Source organism: Sturnus vulgaris, chromosome Z, assembly GCF_052056855.1.
Source record: "Sturnus vulgaris isolate bStuVul1 chromosome Z, bStuVul1.hap1, whole genome shotgun sequence".
NCBI lineage: Eukaryota > Metazoa > Chordata > Aves > Passeriformes > Sturnidae > Sturnus > Sturnus vulgaris.
Window position 1 is genome coordinate 53010774 of NC_142283.1, and position 23435 is coordinate 53034208.

The 23435-nt window shown below is 36.7% G+C and overlaps 2 protein-coding genes across 6 annotated transcripts in view; one reads left to right on the forward strand and one right to left on the reverse strand.

Moving 5' to 3' along the window:
* GLDC (glycine decarboxylase) overlaps positions 1-10575 on the forward strand; it is a 37077-nt gene extending 26502 nt beyond the window's left edge. The window contains exons 17-25 of the mRNA XM_014875950.2: positions 1804-1929; positions 2875-3024; positions 3476-3588; positions 4246-4387; positions 5675-5786; positions 7042-7137; positions 8054-8226; positions 8876-8956; positions 9945-10575. Of these exons, the coding sequence (XP_014731436.1) occupies positions 1804-1929; positions 2875-3024; positions 3476-3588; positions 4246-4387; positions 5675-5786; positions 7042-7137; positions 8054-8226; positions 8876-8956; positions 9945-10088 (1137 nt within the window). The 3' untranslated portion in view covers positions 10089-10575. The remainder of the gene's footprint in view (positions 1-1803; positions 1930-2874; positions 3025-3475; positions 3589-4245; positions 4388-5674; positions 5787-7041; positions 7138-8053; positions 8227-8875; positions 8957-9944) is intronic.
* A 1876-nt stretch (positions 10576-12451) lies between these two features.
* Positions 12452-23435, reverse strand: part of UHRF2 (ubiquitin like with PHD and ring finger domains 2) — a 78643-nt gene continuing 67659 nt past the window's right edge. For 2 of the 5 annotated variants that reach the window (XM_088155874.1, XM_088155876.1), the window contains exons 10-16: positions 20362-20501; positions 18190-18352; positions 17516-17653; positions 16620-16743; positions 16052-16215; positions 15197-15295; positions 12452-13673 (exon numbers count right to left, since the gene is read on the reverse strand). In XM_088155874.1, the coding sequence (XP_088012000.1) occupies positions 13527-13673; positions 15197-15295; positions 16052-16215; positions 16620-16743; positions 17516-17653; positions 18190-18352; positions 20362-20501 (975 nt within the window). In that variant the 3' untranslated portion in view covers positions 12452-13526. The remainder of the gene's footprint in view (positions 13674-15196; positions 15296-16051; positions 16216-16619; positions 16744-17515; positions 17654-18189; positions 18353-20361; positions 20502-23435) is intronic. The other 3 variants (XM_014876149.2, XM_014876075.2, XM_088155875.1) reach the window with 3 other exon arrangements.

A 23435-nucleotide genomic window follows, 5' to 3' on the forward strand; every position in this document is an offset into this window, starting at 1 on the left:
GAGAACCAGCACAGATATTTCTAGTGTTCTATTAGGATGACCTTTCCATGCAGTGAAAACTTACTATTTTTCTTTAACATGTATTCATGAAATACTTATCCACTTCTCACTTAACCTACTAGAAGTTTAGGAACATCTTTGGGACCACATCAAAAACTTATTGGAAGTCTGAGATTACTTAGGTCGTCTTCTTTCACACACCCATAGAACTGGCTTTAAACAGAAGGAAAGAAGTCCTTAGTGCAATAGCATACACAGCCTTTGAACCTGATTTTATCCTTGGCTTTGGGACTCATTTGCCTTTTCAAAATGGAAGCTTCTCTGTCCTGGCCTCCTGGAAACCATAGCCTCTTTGTGAGGAAACCACCTAAAATTGAATGTGTGTCGTCTTCCTCTCTTTTTATTTCTTTGTTGCATCCATACCTCATCAAACTTACTAGAAGGTAAACACTCTACAGTTACAAACTCTGTTTTGTGAGTGGTTTTACTCACTGGGAAGTGAAATTAGGTTCAAATTTTATTCCTTGGAGAGTTGTCTTCTGATTGTCTATGTATCATCTGCCATTTCTCTTATTCTGTGCAAGGATTCTCTGAGTGTCTGTGGGTCCTTCTGAAAACACCCAGAGAAGAACCTGGGGGCTGCTTGCACTTTACTCACACTTTACAGATTCCCAATGTCACAGGAAAATCATGGTAGTCTTGGGAAAGAGTAAAAAGGAATAAGAAAATGAGAAAGCCCACAAAATGTTGGCCTTTCAACTGAAGTGGGTTTTTTTCTCCTGGGCTGGAGCAATTAGTTAATTAAACCAGCAGCTCAAGGTTCTCATGGCTGGCCGCGTTTGGGTTGGGTGCCCTCTTGTGGGAAAAAAGCGCGGACATGAACGGACGGCTCCCATCCCTGTATCCCTGCTTTTTCCTGTCACCCGTGATGTTTGTACCCAGCAGGCCTCGGTGGCCCTCTGAAGCCACTTTATAAAATGGCTACAGATGTGGCACAGTGCTTCCTGGCACTGCTCTGGGATGGATCCCTGTGTTTCGGGTGTTCTGAAGCATTCACATTTGTCTCAGCACGACCCATCATGCAGTTTCTCAGAAAATACACTAGAAGAAAATGGCCTCTTTTTTTTTTGGTTTGTTTTGGGGGTTTTTTTGATACTTGTCTGTAGAAAGGGTGGAATTCCTAAGAAATGTCCGGGAATATCGTGACACATGCACCATTTTCCTGTGACTAGCAAGAGTCTACATTTATTTAGTTAGAGGGCTTCTCTTTTTTGTTTTGTTTTGTTTTAAAGTTACATGTACAGAGCATGCAAGTAGCTCTGAGTTTCTCATCTATAGCCAAAATATTTTGGTCTACTTTTTTTTTTTTTTTAATACAATACAGAAGAAAATGCTTTGGAAGCCAGAACAGGTTGTAGTGAAATCTGGAATTAGGCAGTTTTTCTTTTCAAGTCATTGTACATATGGAGACTGATAACTGTAAGAAAACCCTAGTGTTTTATAAAAAGTGAGTGAGGCAAAAGAATTTTAAATATGAGTATCTGAAATAATATTCTGGAATTGCATCCCTAAATACGACTTTGCAGCAAATGAAACTTTGGTAATGAATATTTAAATGCTGATACCTGAATGGATTTTCTTTAAAAATTTAGTTACATTATTCAGCAAAAGGGGCAATTTGCTGGTCCTATCAGGATTTCTTTTCAAAACTTTGATAATGAATTGTAGTTGAGTGCAGACCATAAAACATTAGGATTTTTTTAACTACTTATACTTTAGGCTATGTTTTGCTTCCCTTCCAAGGTTTGTCTTATTCCTAAATCTGCTCATGGTACTAATCCAGCAAGTGCACAAATGGCAGGGATGAAGATTCAGCCAATTGAAGTGGATAAAAATGGGAGCATTGATATTTCTCATTTAAAAGCAATGGTGAGTATTTAATTATCTCTAATTTTCAAGGAACACTTCTTCTTGGAAGAAAATAGTGTTGGCAGCTGAATCATATTTTTCTACAAGAAAAAATAAAGCAATAATAGTGAATACATGCTTTGAAAGGATAAGTAATTTTCTTTTTTTGCTCACTCAGACACTAACCATGTGACACTTGTGAGATTTCTTTTAATTTGAGGATCTTTGGTGCAGGATTTGCTCTAAGAGTCTTTCTATACACTACACTCATTTATAGCAGACCCTTTTGGTCCAAAGCTAGTACTGGAAATGAACAAGCTGTGTTCATGAATGTGAAGCATTTGAAACTGCATTTCAGCCTTCTTTTAGCAAAGTTCAAGTCCACCTCTGCTGGGGAAGGTGTTGCTAGGCAACTACTTTTCTTCTCTTATTTAAAGTATATTGGCTGCAGGTGAATCTTGCAATGCAAGGGATTAGCAGGACACATTCCCACATTTCAACAAACTTACAGTAGTCATAGGACTGTATTGCTGAAGGTAGGGGTAATGGTCATTTTTTCACATTATCTTGAAGGCCAGATGTTTAATTTGGTTGTCTGAAGATCCCAGAAGTAGGTATTATATATACGTATGTGTATATTATATATATATATATATATATATATATATATATATATATATATACATATACACTTTTAATACCTGCCTTCTTCCCTGATTTAAAATTCTGATTTATTCAGAAATCACTCTTTTTCCATAGGCATGGCTGAAGGAAGGAACCCAGTATCCTTTGTTGACTATCACTTATAGTCCGCTTATCACTTATATCACCTGTCACTTTGACTATCTGCTGATAGGCTTGTTTCCCATCTGTAAAACACTCTGACTTTAGTTGTGCTTTTAAAATAAATTCTTGAGAAGCTTTAGGAGCCTCAGTGACCTTTTTCTGTCCCCTCCCTGTCACCAGGTGGACAAGCACAAGGAGAACTTGGCAGCCATCATGATCACATACCCTTCCACCAATGGTGTGTTTGAAGAGGAGATTGGAGATGTGTGTGACCTCATTCACAAACATGGAGGCCAGGTTTACTTAGATGGAGCAAATATGAATGCTCAGGTACAGAATCTAGGCACATTTACTACTACTGGGAGCCCTTGCAATAAAAACAGCACAGCAGTACTCAGTTCACACCATAACACAGCTTCCATGCAAGATACCACAGTGTTTGGGGGAAGATGTGAGATTTCCAAGAAGAGTAATAAAAATTACATGGTGACAGTAATTATCTTCTATTTGATTTTGCCCTGAAATGTGTAATAAGATTTATGAGTTGTTCACTGGAATTGGCTTAGTCTGCCTAACCTTTATCAAAGACATTCTTTACACATGTAATTAAGGATTCCTAAAACCAAATATTATTTGCATCAAGTTCTTACTTATGATGCATCATAGTAAAAAGAAAAACATAAAGCATACACCATATTTTTCAACCTGTTCTCCTTGCATTCAGTAATACGTTTTAAATGGCATATGAAGAATATTTTGAAACAGAGTATTGCCTTTACAGGTTGGTCTGTGTCGTCCTGGAGATTATGGCTCTGATGTCTCTCACTTAAATCTTCACAAAACCTTTTGCATTCCCCATGGAGGAGGAGGACCTGGAATGGGACCTATTGGAGTGTGGGTATCTCTATATTAGCATTTCCCTTAAAAAAAACCCTAAAAATAAATAAATACATATATATATATATATATATATATATATATATACATACATATATACCTTAGTGAATCTTGGTTGGATGTTCACTTCAGTACAGTGTCATGGACAGGAGAGGTGTTATGTTGGTTGCAAGAATCCTTCTCCAGCACAGTCATGGGCTGATCTCATGAATGGTGGTGTATCCCCAAACCCTGCCTTCCATGTTGGCCTCCTAGTGTGTGTGATAAACCTCACTCAGCAATCTGTTTCCTGAGCAAGAGATGGACTTTGAGGGTTGATAATACTGCATGTAGTCCAGAACACAGAAGTGCTCCATGAGCTGTGTGAATCTATCCTATGGAGCAGTCATATTTCCTTAAAGGAAGATAATCTTACTTGTTTAAAGAAAATAATTTTTATTTGGATAACTCCATAAATATCTTGTGATAGGTTGAAAACTGAGTGCCATGCTCCACTGGCACCAGTTGTGTTAATAAACTTTCTTATGAAGAAGGCATAGATCAGACTTCCTAGAGGACTGTGTTTGGAAGCAAGTTGAAGAGAAACTACTGATGATGAAACTGTCCAGATATTGTAATACAGGAACAGTTCTAAAATCAATGTTTTTGTTTTAGGAAGAAGCACTTGGCTCCCTACTTGCCTACCCACCCTGTGATCAAAACACAGCTGGATAAGGATGCATGTCCTTTGGGTACTGTCAGTGCTGCACCTTGGGGTTCCAGTGCTATATTGCCAATTTCCTGGGTGTATATCAAGGTGTGTAGACTTTTATAAGGAGTATCAGCTGAGGTTCTGCTTCTGTTTCAAGTCCAGTGACCACTGGAACCACATGAACAGCTTTAAGAGCAACTCATAAGATGTTTGCATAGACCGAAATGCAGTGAAATGAAGTGATTACAGTACAGTCATAGGTCATTTATATCCATCAAGCCTACTTGTTTTATGGTAGGACCATGTTGCCACGAGAAGGGATGTCAGGACAACTCTTCTATCTCCTGTCTGTAATAGGTCTTGAGATAAGTAGACAGGAGGCAGAAAAATGCAGTCTGGCTTCCACTTCCTCACATTGAAATTACCATGTTTTAAAGTTGCTTGGTAATTACTCTTCACCCCAAAGTATTTTTAATTGTATGATTCAGTATTGTTGTATTCAACATCTACATAACATTCAACTTTACAATATTCTGAATTCCGGAGGATTTTACTGAGTTTGAAAACTGGATTTAGTTTTGGTTTTACACATGAGACAGCTTGACCGTGATCTGTGTATTTGTTAATCCCTTGTAATTTAGTGATAAGACAGCAAATATTTGGCTACATGTATGGAAATATTTATCCAACAGATTTAAATTCTATTTGATAGAAGGGTATGCTGGGACTCGTGAGCTACATTTAACACTTCCAGTGACAAAGGTGGGGCAGTGTCATTCAAAGTATACTTTCTTGCCAGTTTGATACTCTAACCATGGAGACTTCATCTGCTGGGGAAACCAGCTCTCCTGGAATTCAAAATGAGCAAATACGAACTGGTGCAATTTTCATTTTCAGCTGCGGGTAAAAATAATTTGTGAGTCTAAACTGGTTCCCATTACAGAATATTTAATCCATTAGAAAATTTTAAGGGGAGCTGTTTTCCCACAGTGCAACATGTCATCTATTTACAGTGTCCCACATAAAGTTCTCTGGACAGACAGGATGTAGGATGGAGACAAGCAGCCTGTGCCTTCTGACATTGTTTGTATTCTCACTATTTGCTATTCAGTTCAAGTCTTCTCAGTTTGAGGAAAGGTTTGGGTCATCCACTTGTGGTCTTCAAGCTAAACTCTTACACAGTAGATACCCTCATAAACCATGTGCACCAAAGGTGCCCTCAGTCAATGCCCAGTGCTCCTCCATGAGTGCTGTGTGGAAAAGTGTAACAGCAGAGTGACTGCCTTAGAGCTGGCCAGGTGCATTGAGGTGCTGCTCTCTGTCATGCAGGAGCACACTTGGCTTGTGTTGGACCTGATTTAGATCTGTTTCTTCATGTTATTTTTCTTTCAGACAATGGGAGCAAAGGGCCTGAAGCATGCTTCTGAGATTGCTATACTAAATGCAAATTACATGGCAAAGAGGCTAGAGAAGCACTACAAAGTCCTTTTCAGAGGAGCAAGAGGCAAGTATTGGACAATTCTTTTCTTCTACCAAGCTGACTTTTTTTTGCCTCATGTAGAAGTTGGCTTGCAACATAGTGGGGTTTTTTTGTTTTTTTTAAATACTATGTGACCTCTGATTTAAAATTTCTCTTGATGTTGTTCACAAGGAGAGAAATAACCTGCCACGCTTCTGTGGATGTATTGCAATGAAACTGAGATACTTAGAAGTAGCATAAAAATAGTATCTGTTTGTAATTAGAAAAAATGATGCCCAAAGATAGAGTAAACCATTAGACTGGTCTCCTTGAAACTTAATGACAGATTAATGATCATTAGAAAAAGGAAAACTAACCAGGTTGAGATTTCCAAATCTCCATAACCAATGATGCAACAATTAAAGAACTGAAAGTAATTTTTGGACCTGTACTTCCCCTTGCACACTTCCTCCAAAGAAAAGTCCCCCCAAGTTTCCTCCATTTTTGCTTCTTGTTCACTTCTATGAGATAGAATTCCCTTGGCAATGCATGATATTTTAGGTACATTCTGATTCCCTGTATTGGCTCTCCAATCTTGCAACAGGACAGAAGTAAAGAAGAAGAGATGAAAAAATTATTGCGGTAGTAGAGTAACTATCAGAGAATTTATTTGGCTTGTTTAAGCTGAACAGCGTTGAAGAACATTTGAGTACAATATATATTATCTCTAAAATATCTATGTTAAATTTAATGACATACACCTTGGTTAAACCTGCAAGTTGTACTTTAATAAAAATGAATGAAAATTGCAAATTTTGAAGGATTTAACAATGTGGTTAAATGTGGAAGGTTCTCCAGAAGCATGGATATAAATACAGACAACTTTTGCCTTTAACCTGTCTGTAACACTAGATTTGGGCTTTGCTCTGGCATAAGATAAAACTGATTATCTTGATTAATTTAAGATAGCCTAAGACCCAAGTGGTGTTGGGCCATTGACAAATCCAATTATTTTTTCAGAGAGCTTGTAAATTGTAGGAGCTACTTTGACCACTCATTTCTGCTCTGATCTTGTAAATGAGATCTCTTCTTAATGTGATGTGGGACTCAAAACGCCAGTCTTCTAAAACGGAGCTGTATATCTCTTACTTGATAATTTCTCAGATTTGACGTTCTGCCCAAGTGGATATTTGAGTTTGTCTTTTTGCCATGCTCTCCACAAAACCAATCAGAATAGACGGCTTGGTAGTTGCACTGTTCTCCTATTAAGTAAACCTAGTGTTCACTTTTTCATTTACAGGTTACGTGGCCCATGAATTCATTTTGGATACAAGACCTTTCAAAAAAACAGCAAACATTGAAGCTGTAGATCTTGCTAAAAGGCTTCAGGATTATGGTAAGTCAAATGTCTATTCTTTATAATAGCAGTGCATGTGAAAATTTTCTAAATCTGTTCTAAAGAGAGACATAAACATTCTAGTTCTGTGCTTATGGATGGTGAGTCTATCACAATTATTTCAGGCTTCCTCCTGTTCTTTAAGGGCTTGGAGAGCTATTTGCACATACTGAGTTGTAGGAGGTGCTTCTGACTCTGCTGCTACTTCAGAGTTTTGTAAGTTGCCCCATCAAATTACTGATTACATGACTCTCAACTGTTTGGAGCAAGTGGGCTGGAGCCAAACGCTTAATAAGATTCCAACAAAGCAAAACAAAACAAAATAGGAAAGGAGAAAAAAAAGCTTTTGAAGTAGGATAATAGGATTTGAACAGTTCCATCCTGATATGGTTTACACATGGATGCTTTTTGGCTGCCGGACAAGAGGACCCATTGAACTACTTGATCCTATAGAACTGTGCTTCTAATAAGTATGCATGAAAGCTGTTAAAACCCTAACCAGTAATACCTCTTCTGTGAATTAATCCAAAGCCTAGTTTTAATACTAAAAGACCCCTCCTTCCTACTCTTTGTAAGTGAGCCTTAAATATTATGCACCACTTTAAACAGACTTTTCAGTAGGTAGAGAGGTGAGTTAGATATGTATATTGAAGTTCCTTTTTAATAAACTGTTTCATTAGATCAGTGTGTAGCTCGATTGTAAATCATACAGTGATGATAAGCTTCAGTGTTAAAAACGAAGATACTTGAAAAGTCTCTCTCTCCCCTAAAGTACAGTGCCAGTAACACTACCAGTGAGTTCAATCCTAAACAGATTTTTGTAGAGAAAGGACTGAATTTGTGAATCTGCTGACAGCTAATGCATGTATTATCTCATACTCTATTGTCAGTGTCTGATTTATGCTATTGTCACCAGGTTTTCATGCTCCAACCATGTCCTGGCCAGTGGCAGGGACACTTATGATTGAACCTACAGAGTCTGAAGACAAAGCAGAGCTGGACAGATTTTGTGATGCAATGATCAGTATTCGGCAGGAAATTGCTGAAATAGAGGAGGGCAGGATGGACCCCCAGATTAACCCGCTAAAGGTAAGATGGCATACAGAGCAAGGTACAAGCATCAGCCTAATCTTTGAGAACACAGAAATCCACTTCCTGGTCTTTCAGTACTCTCAAAAGTAACGGTGCACAACAGTGAACACAAGACTTTATTGAGAAACCTTCAACTTTTTCAAAATTTGCATTTTGACTTTTTCAAGTGAGAAGTCAGGCCTTTGCTGACAGAGCAGAGAAAGTTATTTCCACAAGCACTTAATTTATATTTCAAGGCCATCTCAAAGTAATGAAGGAGAGACACTTATTTCACTGGCTTAAGACGGTAATAGAATTACCTTAACATTAATAATAAAATAAGGATTGAATTATTTTAGCAATGCTAAAACAACTTGATATCAGCTCAAGTTCTGTTCAACTCTTTTAATCGTGTACTGAATTTTAAGTTAAGTGAAAAGCCAAAAGCATATTCAGGCCTTGGGTAACACCTTAAGGGAAACTGAAAAAAAACCCAAATACTGACTTGCCTCCTGGTTTAAATCTGCCTTTTTTTCCCCCAGACAAACAGCATTCTCAAGACAGTAATTATTTATATGTGGTAATGTGAACTTGAAGAAGGCTTCACACGGATAAGTTCAACTAAATTCAGTAATTTCTTGCTCTCATCATGTCTTGTTTCTTGTAGATGTCACCACATACTCTGAACTGTGTCACTTCTTCCAAGTGGGATCGTCCCTACTCCAGAGAAGTGGCAGCATTCCCACTGGTGAGTACATAATGGAAACTTCGTGGTGTGGTAATACATAAATATGCTTTGTGCTCTGTGGTTTCTTAGTCAGTTGGAGATGAAGTAATGTGGTAAGAATGAAAACTTCAGAGCCATTTTATTGTTGCTCAGTTTTTAGGTGTGTGAACTCTACCACAGTTTCATTTTAGTTTAGTTTTTAAAGACAACGAAAGAAGATCTCCAAAAAAAAAGTCTTTGCACACAGTTGCTGACTTGGATTTCTGAATTCTAACACTTTAGCACTGAATATTTATTCCTATTGGAAACAGCCTGTTCAGTTCTGATATATTGCACCAAAGGCTCCCAAAGCAGAGTCCCACACACTGACATTCAAAGCTTTGCTTACAAGAACTTGCATGAGGTATGACCAGATGCCCCAAGGTCAACATGGGGAAACCAATACCAATACGGACTTGCTATAAAGGTCAGATTGGAGCTGGACTCTGATATCAGAACTCCTTAATCACTTTCACAGTCATAGCAGCTAAATGTATGTGTAACCAACCTTTCTGCTCTGAAATTTAATTGCAAGTATTTTAGTGGTATGTACTGTTTCAAATAGTAAGAATTCAACTGCATCACTATTCCACTTTCCTTTAAGTATTATATTGTAACTATACTGAACAGCACAGCAGTGTCCTCTGCTTTTCCTTCATTCCTATCTGAAAGCCAGTTGTTCAAGGGATAATGAAGTTTTCTTTCATCTCATGAAAACTGCTTCTTTGCAAGCATGTTTTAGAGGACATGAATATACTTTTTTTAAAATCTAAGCATTCTTTTAACTGTCACTTTTATTATACATGCTTGTTAACTCTCAGAGACTGCAAATAGATTTGAAGGATGACTTCACCTAAAACATCTACTTTCACAGCACTTAGAGTTCTTCAAGCTCCTAAAGTTCTGTTATAATTTTGTGTCTTTATTTGGTGGAAAAGCTAAGATGGTTGGGTTATTTTATCTCTCTTAGCCATTTGTGAAGCCTGAAAGCAAGTTTTGGCCCACAATTGCTCGCATTGATGACATATATGGAGATCAGCATCTGGTTTGCACCTGCCCACCAATGGAAGCCTATGAATCTCCATTTTCTGAGCAGAAGAGAGCATCTTCCTAAGACTGCTTCCAGCTGCCTGCATTTTTGACTCCATCAGAATGGCCCTTTCCTGATTTCTTGGGGATATTTATACTATGTATATTTTGAATAATCACCACGTTTGTTTATTGAACCACTGCAGTTAAAATGTAAATACAATCAGTATGTTAAGTGCAAACAAAATGTGATTGTTCAACAGCAGTTGATGTTGGAAGTTGCCTTGATTCATCATTTTGTCTGTTTTGTGCTAAAATTTTAATAATTAACACCCAATTTGCAAAGTGGCATGGAAGATACAGTTTAAAAAGTAGAAAAGATGCAGATACGTAAGGCAGTACTAATAAATATTAACTGCAGAAATAATTGTTTATATTTTGTAAAAAAGCGGTGAAGTAGATTTTTTAATTTACTTCACGTATTACCACTAGCATTGCTAGTGTTAATATTTCGTACTGATTTTTTTTACCTATCAGTGTTAGTAGTCTAATAAAATTGGTGAAAATTTTAAGTGGTGTCATGTTTTGGATTTAAACTTTTCAGCTGGATTTGTCCAACAGAGCAGTATGAAATTATGGAGCTTAAGGTCCGATTTATGACAATTGCCACACCAGCAATAAACTTACACGAAGGAAAATACTGCCAGAGAATAATATTTAAATAAGCCTCAGATTTTTTTTAATGAGACAGAATGATCCATTTTACCAAGCAGTAACAAACTTAATCTTGTTGTATATCACATCCTTTTTTTCTTAGTAGTTGCATCTAATTTTCTCTTATTCTGGAGAAAGCATAAAAGACCACTGTGAACTGCTTAGTATTACTTAAACCTTAAGTAAAAAAAATGTTCTCTTTCCACAGTTTCTCAAGTCTCTCTCTGGCGCTTTTTTATAGAGAGCACTCAGTTTGCCCTACTTTATATACAGCTTGTGTAAAACTGATTCACAGCACTGAGCCCAGAGCCCTCCTGCAACGCACAGTGAATGCCACATTAAATCACGCAGTAGCCAGAGCTCAGACCTTAAACAGGAGCCTTTTCCAGCATATTCCAAATCAAATTTACATAAAACCAATCCTTACAAGTCAGACCTCTGTGCTGTGAGCACATTGGAAAGGAACCTGCCCAGGTCTGTACAGAGCTGTCCGTTTGATGTATGTGAGCACCCTGAAGGGAACAACTCGTTCAGCCACAAAAAGCACAGTTTTGGTGAATTAGGAAACAGGTGCTCAGCAACATTGAGACCACAGACAAGAACGGCACAGTTTTGCACCTTACAGCTACCCACTACTTAACCTCTTCCTGAAGATCTACATGCACACTCAGCCTGGGGAACTCTAGAGTGACACAAATGAGGTTGATGTTCACAGCAATATTTTAAGTACTTTAAATTTTATGTCCGTTACAGTAAAAGTTTTGGGACTGCAACTTTTTCATCACCTACTTTATGAATTCAGTAGGGGGCTTTACATAAAGAGACTGCAGATGATAGGAGACAGGCTTTCATTAAAGGAAAGTCAGGTCAGATACCAGTTTTTATGTGAAAAACATCCTAAATCATCTTAATATATAGTGAAGAAAATAAGAATTATTTTACTCTAGAATTCACTGCTGAGAAGGGTGTTTTTCAGTAGCTATTGATACAGTACTAAGGATGTAAAAAAATCACACTGCAGACTTATAATGCAAGGAAAGGATAGTCTTTCTCTGTTGCCGATCTAATTTTCCAGTCTTGACAAGCTGCTTTAATGTTTGTTAAAAGCAGTTTCATGTCACTTGATTATGTCACTGAAAAAGTATATTAAAAATTGGTTTGTGCATTTTTGTATGAAGCAGATAACTTCTCACTGTAGACCTCAAACCGATGACACTGATCTTAATTGATTAAAATTAAAAAAATTGACTTAATTGGTAAAATCTATCCAATGGAAAACAAAGCACTAAAATATTTTACAGTACTCAGCTAAAAGGTTGAAAGCCACAAGCCCAATGAGCTTACTGCACAGAAGCAATGGCTGTTGTGAAGTCACACTGTTTTCTCCAGAAAATACTGAGCTACCTGTAGCACTGTGGGCCACAGGCTGTCACTGCAACCTCAGTGCCCACAGAGGGAATCTGAGTCACCCACCCACCTGAGCAACCGTGCAGGAACCCCACAGGCTGTGAGCGAGTCCATGGGTACCAATGTCACCTCTGGATCTTGGTTTGGAGCTGTTTGGCTGTTTTTAAAATTAGGTGTTCTTTTCATTGAGAAATGAGTTAAGGAATATAAAGCCTCACACCAGAAAAACAAGGCCACCTAAGGAAAGCATTTACTAATCTGAAAAATAAATTCTGTAAAAATCTGATGACTTAATTAAGTGGATAATAGTAAAAACAAAATAGCAAATTTTCTGAATCATAAAATATTTAATAAGGTATATTTTTGGGGAGGATATATTGTATATAAAATTTCAGATCACAATATGAAGCGATTTGAACCCTCTCCAAGCTAGCACTGCCTTTAATGCTGTGTAGATGTATTGCCACTGATACAAGACCTACTAAAAGCATACAGTTTAACTAATACAGAAGTGGCTTTTTTAATATGAACTATTTTTTACACAACTAGAGTGTCTTGAATACCCTCTTTAAGTGCAAAAAAACACAGATCACTTTACACTAATGCAGCAACAATGCATTCATATTGTTCTCATTAGTCATTAGTAGTCAACTTGCATAAGATACAAGAAAAGCACAATGAAGCTCACAAAAATAGACTAAAAATCAGCCCGTTCTTGCAAAAAAAATACAGCATAATAGAAGAAAAAGACAAAAAAGGGATTATGCACACCACAGAATTTGCTGCTTAATCCAAATGGCTTAAGTGCTGAATCTGTTTCTTTTTCCTGGTTTTTTGTGGGTTTTTCTTTTGGTTTGGGTTTTGTTATTAGGTTGTGGTTTTTTTCTTTTTTTTTTTTTCTTTTCTTTTTTGGTTTTTTTTGGTTTTTTTTTTTTTTTTTTGTAAATCAAACCACATGGACCAGGCACGACTAATATTCAGGAGGCAGTGTGTAGCTAAAACAACACTAACTTTTTTTTTTTTATCCCCAACATTGTTTCACTGTTTGACACAATTTACTTTCCTCTGTCCTGAGGTAGTTTCAAAAAACCAAATCATAAATTAAGCATCAGCTAGGCCAGTAAGAGCTGAGGCTTTTCTTTTTCTTTTTTTTTTGTTTTTTTTCTTCTTTAAAAACTATTAGTTAACTGGCCAAAGCTACCCTTGATGTTCAAAGACAGCTGAGAATTAGAGTTCTTACAACACCAAGAAATGGCTATGAGGGGAAGAGGGTTAGCTGCTTTGAAATGTGACAATATATTGAGTCCCACCAAGCTGGCTGGTCCACTGCTGAATTCCCCATGTTTATTCCCCTTTACTGTCTATAAAGTCACCGGGAGGAGCACGGAAGGGTCTGAGCACATCACCGTCCTTTGCTGTAGCCCGGAAAGAACTGGTCCAGGAGTGTCTGCAGGACCTTGTTGGGAGCCATGGTGTAGCCCTTCCCCAGGTCATGGCGGCAGGCAGGGCAGGTGAACACTTCTGCTCTGAAGGAGCGCTGTAAACAACTCTGGGACATACCAAGACAGAGAAGTAAATTGCAACAACTTTCCTTCTGACCGACAGCTTAACCAACAAAAAGTAAGGAATCACTGTCAACCAAAGGCACAATCTGCTGTAGCACCAGAAAAAAGGAAGTCTTTGCCAAGCCCTCTGGTGCCTGACTCTGCCTGTGACTAAAATATCCTAGCAAAGGAACTCTTCTAAACACTGTGCTTGGGAGGAATTAAATCACTACTGAGGTTTCCCCTTCATTTCCACTAGTGCCTCCCTGTAAGTCACAGCCAATCCTCAGCTTCCTTACAGCTCCACAGATTGCTGTACTTTTCCAGAGCTTCATATCAAGAGGAAGGTGAATATACCACATATACTGTTTATGTAGCAATCTCCGTCTACCTGATCAGAATAGATTCAGTTTAGCCTTACAGATACATGTAGGCTAATACAAACTGAAGCGCATTAGCATCTGTGCCGTCATCCTTACAACATTACTGCAGACTGATGAGCATCTCAAATTTTTTAGGGCAGATCTGTGTCCAAACAGCAACAGCAGCTTACTATCAAACTATTCCTTACAACTTTAAATGGATGTCATATTGTATTCTCAAATATATACTGGTATCTTCAAATAATGTGCTTTCTGGGTTTCTTGCCATTCAGATTTCTGTTCTTTCTCTTTTAATGATTTTCCAATTTCCACAATTCTAAATATTAACTTCACAATATTTCTTATGTTTTTCAACAAGACATAATCATTCCATGTGTGCAGGCCACACATAACAATGCCCTGATTTTTACTGGAGTGGTATCTTCTCAAACAGCAGGCTTGCATTACCCAATACTATACTAGGATGAGGATATTTTGAGTCCTTTTAGTGCCTCAGGCAGAAATACTGGGTATGGAAGGCACCATTCAAATATGCACAGTTCAGTGCATGATTCTGTACACACCAGTGCTATAAAATTAACTCCGGTCCAGATTTGATTCCAAGCTCCTTACATTAACTCGAACTGACCAAGATTTTGAGACACATAAGTAATGTACTGACATCCATGGCTCCCACAAAACCTGAACAATGCCATGATTAACAAGATAACATAACTTTCTCTGAATGAGCCCAAAGAATTTTCTAGGGTATTTACTCCCACCCTTTCACAGCTCTTAATAGAGACTTATAAAATTATAAAATCTCATTTTATTTCTTAACTATGTAAAATTAAATCATTGATATTGTACCAAAATCTAACCTGTGGACCTAACCAATTCTTAGCACACCTTCACTGACCACAAAGGCACAACAGCAATGGTAAACCTCACTCATTATGTCTATCAGAAACTATAAGAACCATACTTCTACTCATCATTACACAAAATTAAGGTGTTTACACAGCAAACACTGAATGGAAACTTTTTGCCTGTTTTTGCTCAGAATGTTATGCAATTATTATTGTCTTTCTAAAATGCATATGGCTTTTGGTGACTGGTGTCTCAGAGCCAAGAAAACAGCCCAGAGCAAGGCAGTTTATTCTTACTTTACAGACGTTGTGGAGGCACTCTGTTGTCACTGGCTGGTAAACCAGCTCCTGGCAGCAGACACACATAAAGGATTGTTCCAGTTTCTTCAGAAAATTCTAATGTAGGGCAAAGGAAAAAAATAGACAAACTCCATTACAGTTCTCATAAATGCCACTAACTACATAAAGATTATGTACTTCCAGAAGTTCTTAAGTCCTTCATATCTCTGAGCACAGCTCTCTAGAAGTTATCAGGAAGCAGGTCTTTAATGACTTAATTTCCCTGCTCTTCTACAAATCGAAGAATCATATAATCAGAGAATGGTTTGGGTTGGAACGGACATAAATAACACCTATATGAAGCCCCACGCCATAGGCAGGGAATCTTCCACTAGACTGGGTTGTTCAGGGCCCCCTCCAGCCTGACCTTGAACACTTTGAGTGATGGGGCATATGTCTCTAGGGAACCTGCCATTAAATTATTTTCTGTCTAAACAAAACATAGTGGCTAAAACAATCTTTCTTCATGTCTGATTTCTGACATTAGCACAGCATAAAAATACACTTATTATATCAGAGAAAACATACTCTCTTCAAAAATGATAATAAATAAAAATCCACTTTTAACTTCAGGTTGGATTATGAGCAAGAAAAGGTCTCTATTGTGGAGGCATTAACCTACTCCTCAAGAGCAAATTGCACAAGCGAGACTTATTTTCTTGAAATACAAGTCTTACAAATAAAAGTAATGTCAGTCAGTCCATATTTAGCAAAAGTTCAACAAACAAATGAGGTTTTAAGAGGGACTCAAGGTTTCTCCTAATAATATAAAGAAAATGCAAACAATAAAAGTTATGCATGGAACAAACATACTGGTCCTTCCTTAAGAGAAGCAAGTACTTCATCCCATAGCTTCTGGTTCATGCAGTCTTCTCTAATCAGCCATTGCTGCTCTTGGGTCAGCTGGAAAGCTTCTCCTTTCCCTCCATCTCCCATCCTCATGGCTTTGGGTGTATTTGTAGGTTCCTCTGTACCTGCTTAAGATGGTGACCATCAGACACAGTAACAACAGTGTTAGTCTGAACTAATAGAAGGGAAAGACAGAACTTTTTCTAGAAGGAAACATTTATTAATATGGATTACGTGCATGAAATATAGCAAACAAATTCCTACTCCAGCTCATATTGTCCATCAAGGTTTTGGATTGCAGCACACAGTTGCACTGTGTTCATTTTTTTGCAGAGCCTAAGAGCAAAAAACACAGTAGGAGTAGTAAGAAGGATTAAGACCCCTACACTACTACTTAATTAAAGAGCATGTGCTTATCACATAATTTACATTAGTATTCCAAACAGCTTCACTTCTACAAACATTTCATGGCTTAGAAATAGTAACATGACAGACTTTGCTGATGAATGCTGAAGAAGTAAAAAAGAAATACCATCATCAATTGTCCTTTTCTGGTTTCCGTTACTTTGGCTGGTTGGCTCCTGTTTCACAGTTTGCTTTTTTACTTTATCTTTCTTCTCCTTACTAGCCATGGCTTCCAAATAGCCTTCTGGATACTAAAATTAAAAAGCACAGATTTAAAACAAAAATCACTGGCATACAGGAATAACCAAATACCAAAAGGAGTGACTTCTAAAAGAATTTAGACCCCTATGATTACATAGTAAAGTAATTACAAAATAATTTTTAAATCCTATATTATGGAGAAAACATTTAAATTAGTACCTATCATTAAGAAAGCACAGTCAAGTCAAGGAACCTAATCCATACACAGCTGTATTAAATAGTGTATCTGTACCGTTTGTAAGCACAAATAAATCAGGGAGATGATGGGATGCTGTAAAATATACCATTGCCTTGCCAAGAATACATATTAATTCTTTCCATCTTTCATGGATTCTGCAATGCCAAAATTTTCATGGATCAACCTATATCTTTGGCTAAATACACTCAGTCACATGAGGAGAAAGATATATTAAAATGCACAATTTTTTTTGGTTTCTCAGACAGACTCTAGTCACCTGTAGAAAAATTTGTTCCATCCTACAAATCACAAAACTGGACACCAATTCTGGTTTTCCAATCCATATAAACAAACCAGTTTACTGCTAGGGCAGAAAGCTTCATTCGCAGTTCCTTCTGCTTTTTTCCTGTCACTATTACAGGATTCTTTCAATTTGTATATAATCTGTAGTGGTTTTTAATATCTACAGCTGCCACAGTGAAGTACAAGAAAAACAAAGGAGCTTTAATTTAACTGATTTCTTTCTCTGGAATTTGGTTACTGGAACTAAGAACGAGAACAACTATCCTAGTCCTGATGCCAACCTGTACACTTAGACCCAGCTTCTTTGACCGCTCCATTCCTTCTGAAGTCCAAGGTGCAGGCTCAACATCATCTCTCCTCAGAAGATACCGCCAAACTAAAAATCCACATTTTCCGATTTCTGGCCAGTATTTCACCACCTAAAGAACAATACAAAATTACAGCCATTATTTTATTGCAAGTCGAACACATGCACATTGTCATACTTCAACTGTTCAAGAAGAAATGACAAGACTGATTTATGCATCACTACTATTATTATGATGATGATTATTATTATTATTACTATTATTATTATTATTATATACAGAGGTTCTTCCCTCAACTGTGAAATTTTTTTATTTCTTGTAAGTACAGTGGTCTTAAAAGGTACACTCCTTTGTTTCAGAAACTGAGAAGTCTTTAAACAAACAAAAGGCTAGGATACAGCTGGAAGGACTGAAAAAATAATGAAATAATCTGATTTTAGGGATGAATTTAGCTCAACAAGCACACTCAAAGCAACTTACATATTCAATCCTATATATCCTATTACAGATTATGTTCTATTATCACTGCTCTGAATAATTTCATTTTGGTTCACTTGTCAAGTAAAAATGAAGAATTTGCAGACTAACACATATGAGGCTTTAAAAAACAGATTAAGAGAAATTTTATGTTGTAGAGATCGGAATACCTTGTAAATGCCATCGTATCTGTTGCCTTCCTCTGGGGCATACTTGCTGATCCGCCGTCCTTTCGAACTGCGCACTACTCTGACTGGTTTACCAGCTCTCCAATTCTTTGATTCTGCTCCGTTTTTGTCATCCAGTGGGGCATCACAGTTAAGGGCCAGTGCCCTAGAAGACATTTAAATTCTTCATAAGCTAGACTGCTTCACCCAACCGAGTTTTGAGACTTAACATAATTAAGCCATATATGTCTAACTTTGTCTAATTTTGCTTTATCAAGCAGCATAGGCCTTTAGGTATGTTTTTTTAGCAGAATTGAATGAAAAAATGAGATCCACACTAAAATGCATAGTAAGAAGAAAAGATGGGAACTCTAAATACATTGTCTAAGTTCCAGATAAAAACTCATGTGAAATTGCTAGATAAAACAAACCAATCCTTTTTGACTCAATATTCTTCATTTTTAAAAATAATCCCTTAAATATAATAAATAAAATATAAATAAATAGCATTGAGGAAACGAAAATTATAACAGAAGGCAAATTTTCCATACTGCTATCCCCCATCAATAGACTTCAAAGCTTTTTAAGTGTGTACACGAAAGCAATGAATATGATGAAAAATGCATAGAGAAAAAAATACATAAAAACCATTCAAAAAAGCTCTAAGTACCCTACCTTTCTCACATAATATATAAAATACCTCGGAGAAGGACTCAGAATCATAGTAGCTAATTAAAGAACAAATAAGCCCTTTACCTATAAAGACCCTCTCACAGAAACATGGAGTAAGACAGTATGACCAAGCTGCCATAAGAAACAGTATTTCTACTACCACAGCCTGACTTGAAGGGATTGCAAACCCTTCAGAATCAGGCACAACACAAATGATGGATCTCAAAACAGAAGAAATAATATAGGTTATAAACAGACATGGCACAAGGATAGAACCCACATTGTAGAGAACAGTGAGAGACAGGGACATTATTCCAACATTAAAAATGTTTCCCTTATAAAAACAGAACTTGTAAAACTATCTGGACAAGCAAAACCAATACAGATTCAACTACATAAAAACATCATAATCGTTGAATTAAAGTGCTTGACAACTTGTATCAAGCTCAGTAAATGAGAACAGCACATTGTTACTCCATGTGCACTAATGCCTTCACAGCTAAGTAGTTTTGCCTGTGGATTTTTCATTTACTAAGAGGAGAGAAATGCTGACACTAAGGTGTCCAGCTTTTAATTTTGTATCCCAAAACAACTTTGTTCTATTCATTACATATGCCTGTAAAGCTATTGCTACTTCCATCTTTCTTCCCTGCTTGTTCTTGTTTATTTTCATACCACGTGCTCCCTTCCCTTTCTCAGCAGCCAAGTCAGGCTTTTCCTCTTTCTCCTATAGAGAGCTTGAAAGACTCTCTCTCCAGCCTGTCTGAGAGCAGCAGAACATATCTAAATGCAGACCTGGCAAACAAAAGTTCTCAGTGACTCTCAGCATCCCACAGGTTTTCAGAGGTCGGTTGTGTAACAGATTATACTCTCAGAAACAGAAAAGGATGGAGTACTTCTTGTTCAGGCCCGCTTTTGGAGGATGGAAAAACACTTCAGGCAGATATCTAATTCTTCCCCTGAATATATGTTCTCTTTCAAGTGCCTGTTTTGATAAAGCAGCACCCTAATTCCTTGCTTTTCATAGAAAAATATGATGGAAGAAAGGGCTAGCAAAATATAAAGTATTTCTTTTGTCATGGGAAAACGAACATGCTTTCATCTGCCTTAAATTTATAAATGATTTACCCATGAGAGAAGAAACTTAAAAAAGAAACACCCAGAATTAGAAAACTTCTGCTCAAGAGTTTTGACAAACTTCTCTTTGAATTAAAACAGAATCCTCTGGGGGTGACTGTAGAACAATTTTAACCAGGGGCATGACTGCAAGCTGCAGCAACAATACAGCAATGTATTTCACTGAGGCGAGTGCTCCTTTAAAGCAACAAAACATAATGCTTTATAAAATGCCTCTTAGAAGCAACAGGCATTGCTGTTTATAAACACAGCATGACAGCATGCACAGAAGAGGAAAAGATACAGCAAAACATTAGTTTTAAACTAAAGCACTACAACCCAACTCTTTGTTTTGGAATACCTTAAAATTTTATCTTCAAAACTTACCTATTCATGTGTGTTAATGTCTGATCAAATGAATGTTCTCCAATTCTTTTATTGCCAGAAAGATCTCTACCTCCACTCCCAGTGTAAGTGAACTCATCTCCTCGATCCTGTGCAAGAAGATTATCCTTTGGTTTAACGCTCTAAAGTAAAGTAACTCAATTAAAAAAAAAAAAAAAAAGAAAGAAAAAAAAGAAAAAAAAAAAGCAACTTCATTTGTTCTATTTACTCAGAGAAAAACTGTAATCCAGGGCATGAAAGACATGATTTCAATTTCATCATTGTCGTATAGCAGCTGCATCAGCACAAAACTACAGGTCTAGATGTAACCTCTTCACCAAAATACTCTGACTAAAAAAAGTCTGCCTTAAAAAATGCTACTTTTGCATTTTTTATAAAGCTATTTTGAGAAAAAAGAATCTGAGGAAGGGAACATATTCTAGCAAGTAGCTACTTGCTCTTGAGCTTTCATTGACTTTACAAGAGTATAATGTTTGTAAAATACAGAATAATTACCTTGGATGGATCACGTCAGTCACTTCAGGTTGTGCAAGGAGCTCAGTGCTAATAAGTACATGTAGTGCTGCCTTATGTACAAAGCAGGTGCTTTAAGGAAATAGTAATCCCGCTCTTCTGAATCACTAAGAGTTTAAAATAACTTAGATTCATATTTGTAAGATAAAATAATTCTGTACTATAGTTCCTATGTAAAATTTTCATGAAATTGGAGGAAGGTTGACAAAATCTTTTACCATGAGCTGTGAAAACTGTCAAAATCCAAATACATTCAAGTAAAGCCTGTATTTCTACTTCCTGTACAATGTCTGTCATAGAATTTCATATAACTCCTGGGAAATTAATGTATTTCCAGAAATACATAAATATACAGACTATATATATAGTTAATATGTTATTTCTTTGGAGATGTATATTTGGTGTAAAGCATATAGCAATTCAATAAGAAAATAATGTTTAAATGTTTTTTTATAGCAAAATTATGAACATCTATGCAGTAATAAAATTCAGTCAATTTCTTACCACTATTAAAAGTCTGACATTATTTAGGATCCAGTTAAAGACTGTTACACATATTTCATGACTGACAGCAGAAAAAGAGAATGTTAGAAAAACCTGCTGAACAAGTCCCTAGGTAAATTACAGAAATCAGGTTCATTTTACTTTGTGTAGGGAAAACCTAGCAGAAATTCAGCTGCAGTTATCTGTACATAATAAAATACAAGTGCTATGAAGTTAAAAAGTATACTCAAAACCTAGCAAAAATATGCATAAAGTCTGGTACATGCTTTCTTAAAACGGTCTACTTACTCTACTAAATAAATCTCTAAAAACCGACAGAAACAGAATGTAGCTATATTAAGGGCAGTATATGAAACAACGTTAAAAGACCAACCAGACAAGAACCATTTATTAAGAAAGGATGTAAAATAAATTGTATAAAATAAGCTATCACGGGATTGGAATTATCACAGTGTATGTTTCATTTTTCATGATTGTCAAGGAAAACACAATACACAGATCACACAACGATGATCCTGTAATAATATGGACAAGACGGATTTGCTTCATGTATCACAGCCATTCAAACTAATTGCATTTTTACAATGAATCAGAAGCCTGTGACAAGTTCAGAAAAATAGGAAAACAAATATTGGAAGGTCATTAATCCAGAATGGCCTGGGTTTTGTAATAAAGAAAGAAACATGCACATGTTCATGATGTAGCAGGGTGGGGAGGACTGATAAGGCAGTTTTTGATATATAAGAAGAACTAAACTGAAACCAGAAAGTAATTTTTCTCCCTCTTCTTAGAACATAATTTTGAGATTAATACTGATATAACATATATATAAGAATGTGAAAAAATGTATGAAAGACAGAAACACTTAATTTGAAAGCAAGATAGGGAAAATTATTTATAAGACAAGACAGGTTCTTGACAAACTTCTGTTTATCAACTACCAGGTTGTTGATAAATCTTCATGAGAAGAAAGTATGGAATAGACTTTTATTTTTGGCACAACAGAAAAACATAAATCAAGGACAAACTGCTATAGATTTAAGCCAAAAAAAAAAACCTTCAAGAGACAATGCAGAAATGCAACAGTATTCTTACATGCACACACTTCTATGGAAAATTGGTTAAAAGTAAACAGCCTAAACCCAAACAAACTTCCAGAATCTTCAAAGAAAGACTGAGTGGTTCTCTGGTGGTGGTCAAAGCACAGGCAAACTGAAAACATTGAAGAGATGCTATGGATAGAAGGCCCATGTGTACATGCTCATCTCCCGAGCATATCACACACTTCTCTTTAATTATCAAAGTGCTCTGTGCATAAATAAACCACTGGAAATCCAGGGGAAGGAAAATGGAGGATAAAAGGAACAATTATGGAGCATAAATGTTACAGGTCAGGTTACAAGGATCTTTCAACAGCCTCCAATGTACAGGAGACTCACTGCTGCTTTATTTTCTAGATCAACTATACTCCCTTTTTCATATCAATTATATTAGATTTAAAAAAAAACAAAGCAAAACAAAACAAAAAAAAAAACCCAAACCAAACCAAAACAAATTAAAAAAAAATATATATTAAAAAAACAAACCAACCAAAAAAGGATTTCAGGGAACAAAGACACAGTTTCTAGAATTGAAGGAAAATGACAGAGATCTTGCCAATGATGTGGGCTGGATTAAGAGAAACTGGAGGACATTTGAACCTCTGATAGAACAGCAACTCTCAAACAGGAGAGAAGAAAGCTCAGAAGAACTCATAAGGGCTTGTAGAGAATGAAAATAGGAAATGGCAAGAGTAAGTGATGTGACACAGACTCAATGTCTAACAAGTGGAATAAATGTGGATATGAACATGCCTATGACTAGCAGGAGTGAAATCCGGACACTGGTACTCCAGAGACATACTGGGAGACGTACAATACCTACTTGCAGTGGGCTTATGATGTTTTACTTTCAAAGTGAAGTATAACAGGAATATTCACAGCTTATTATTTGGGATTATTGAAGAGTAATGATCTTCAATATCTTGACATTTGTGAGTT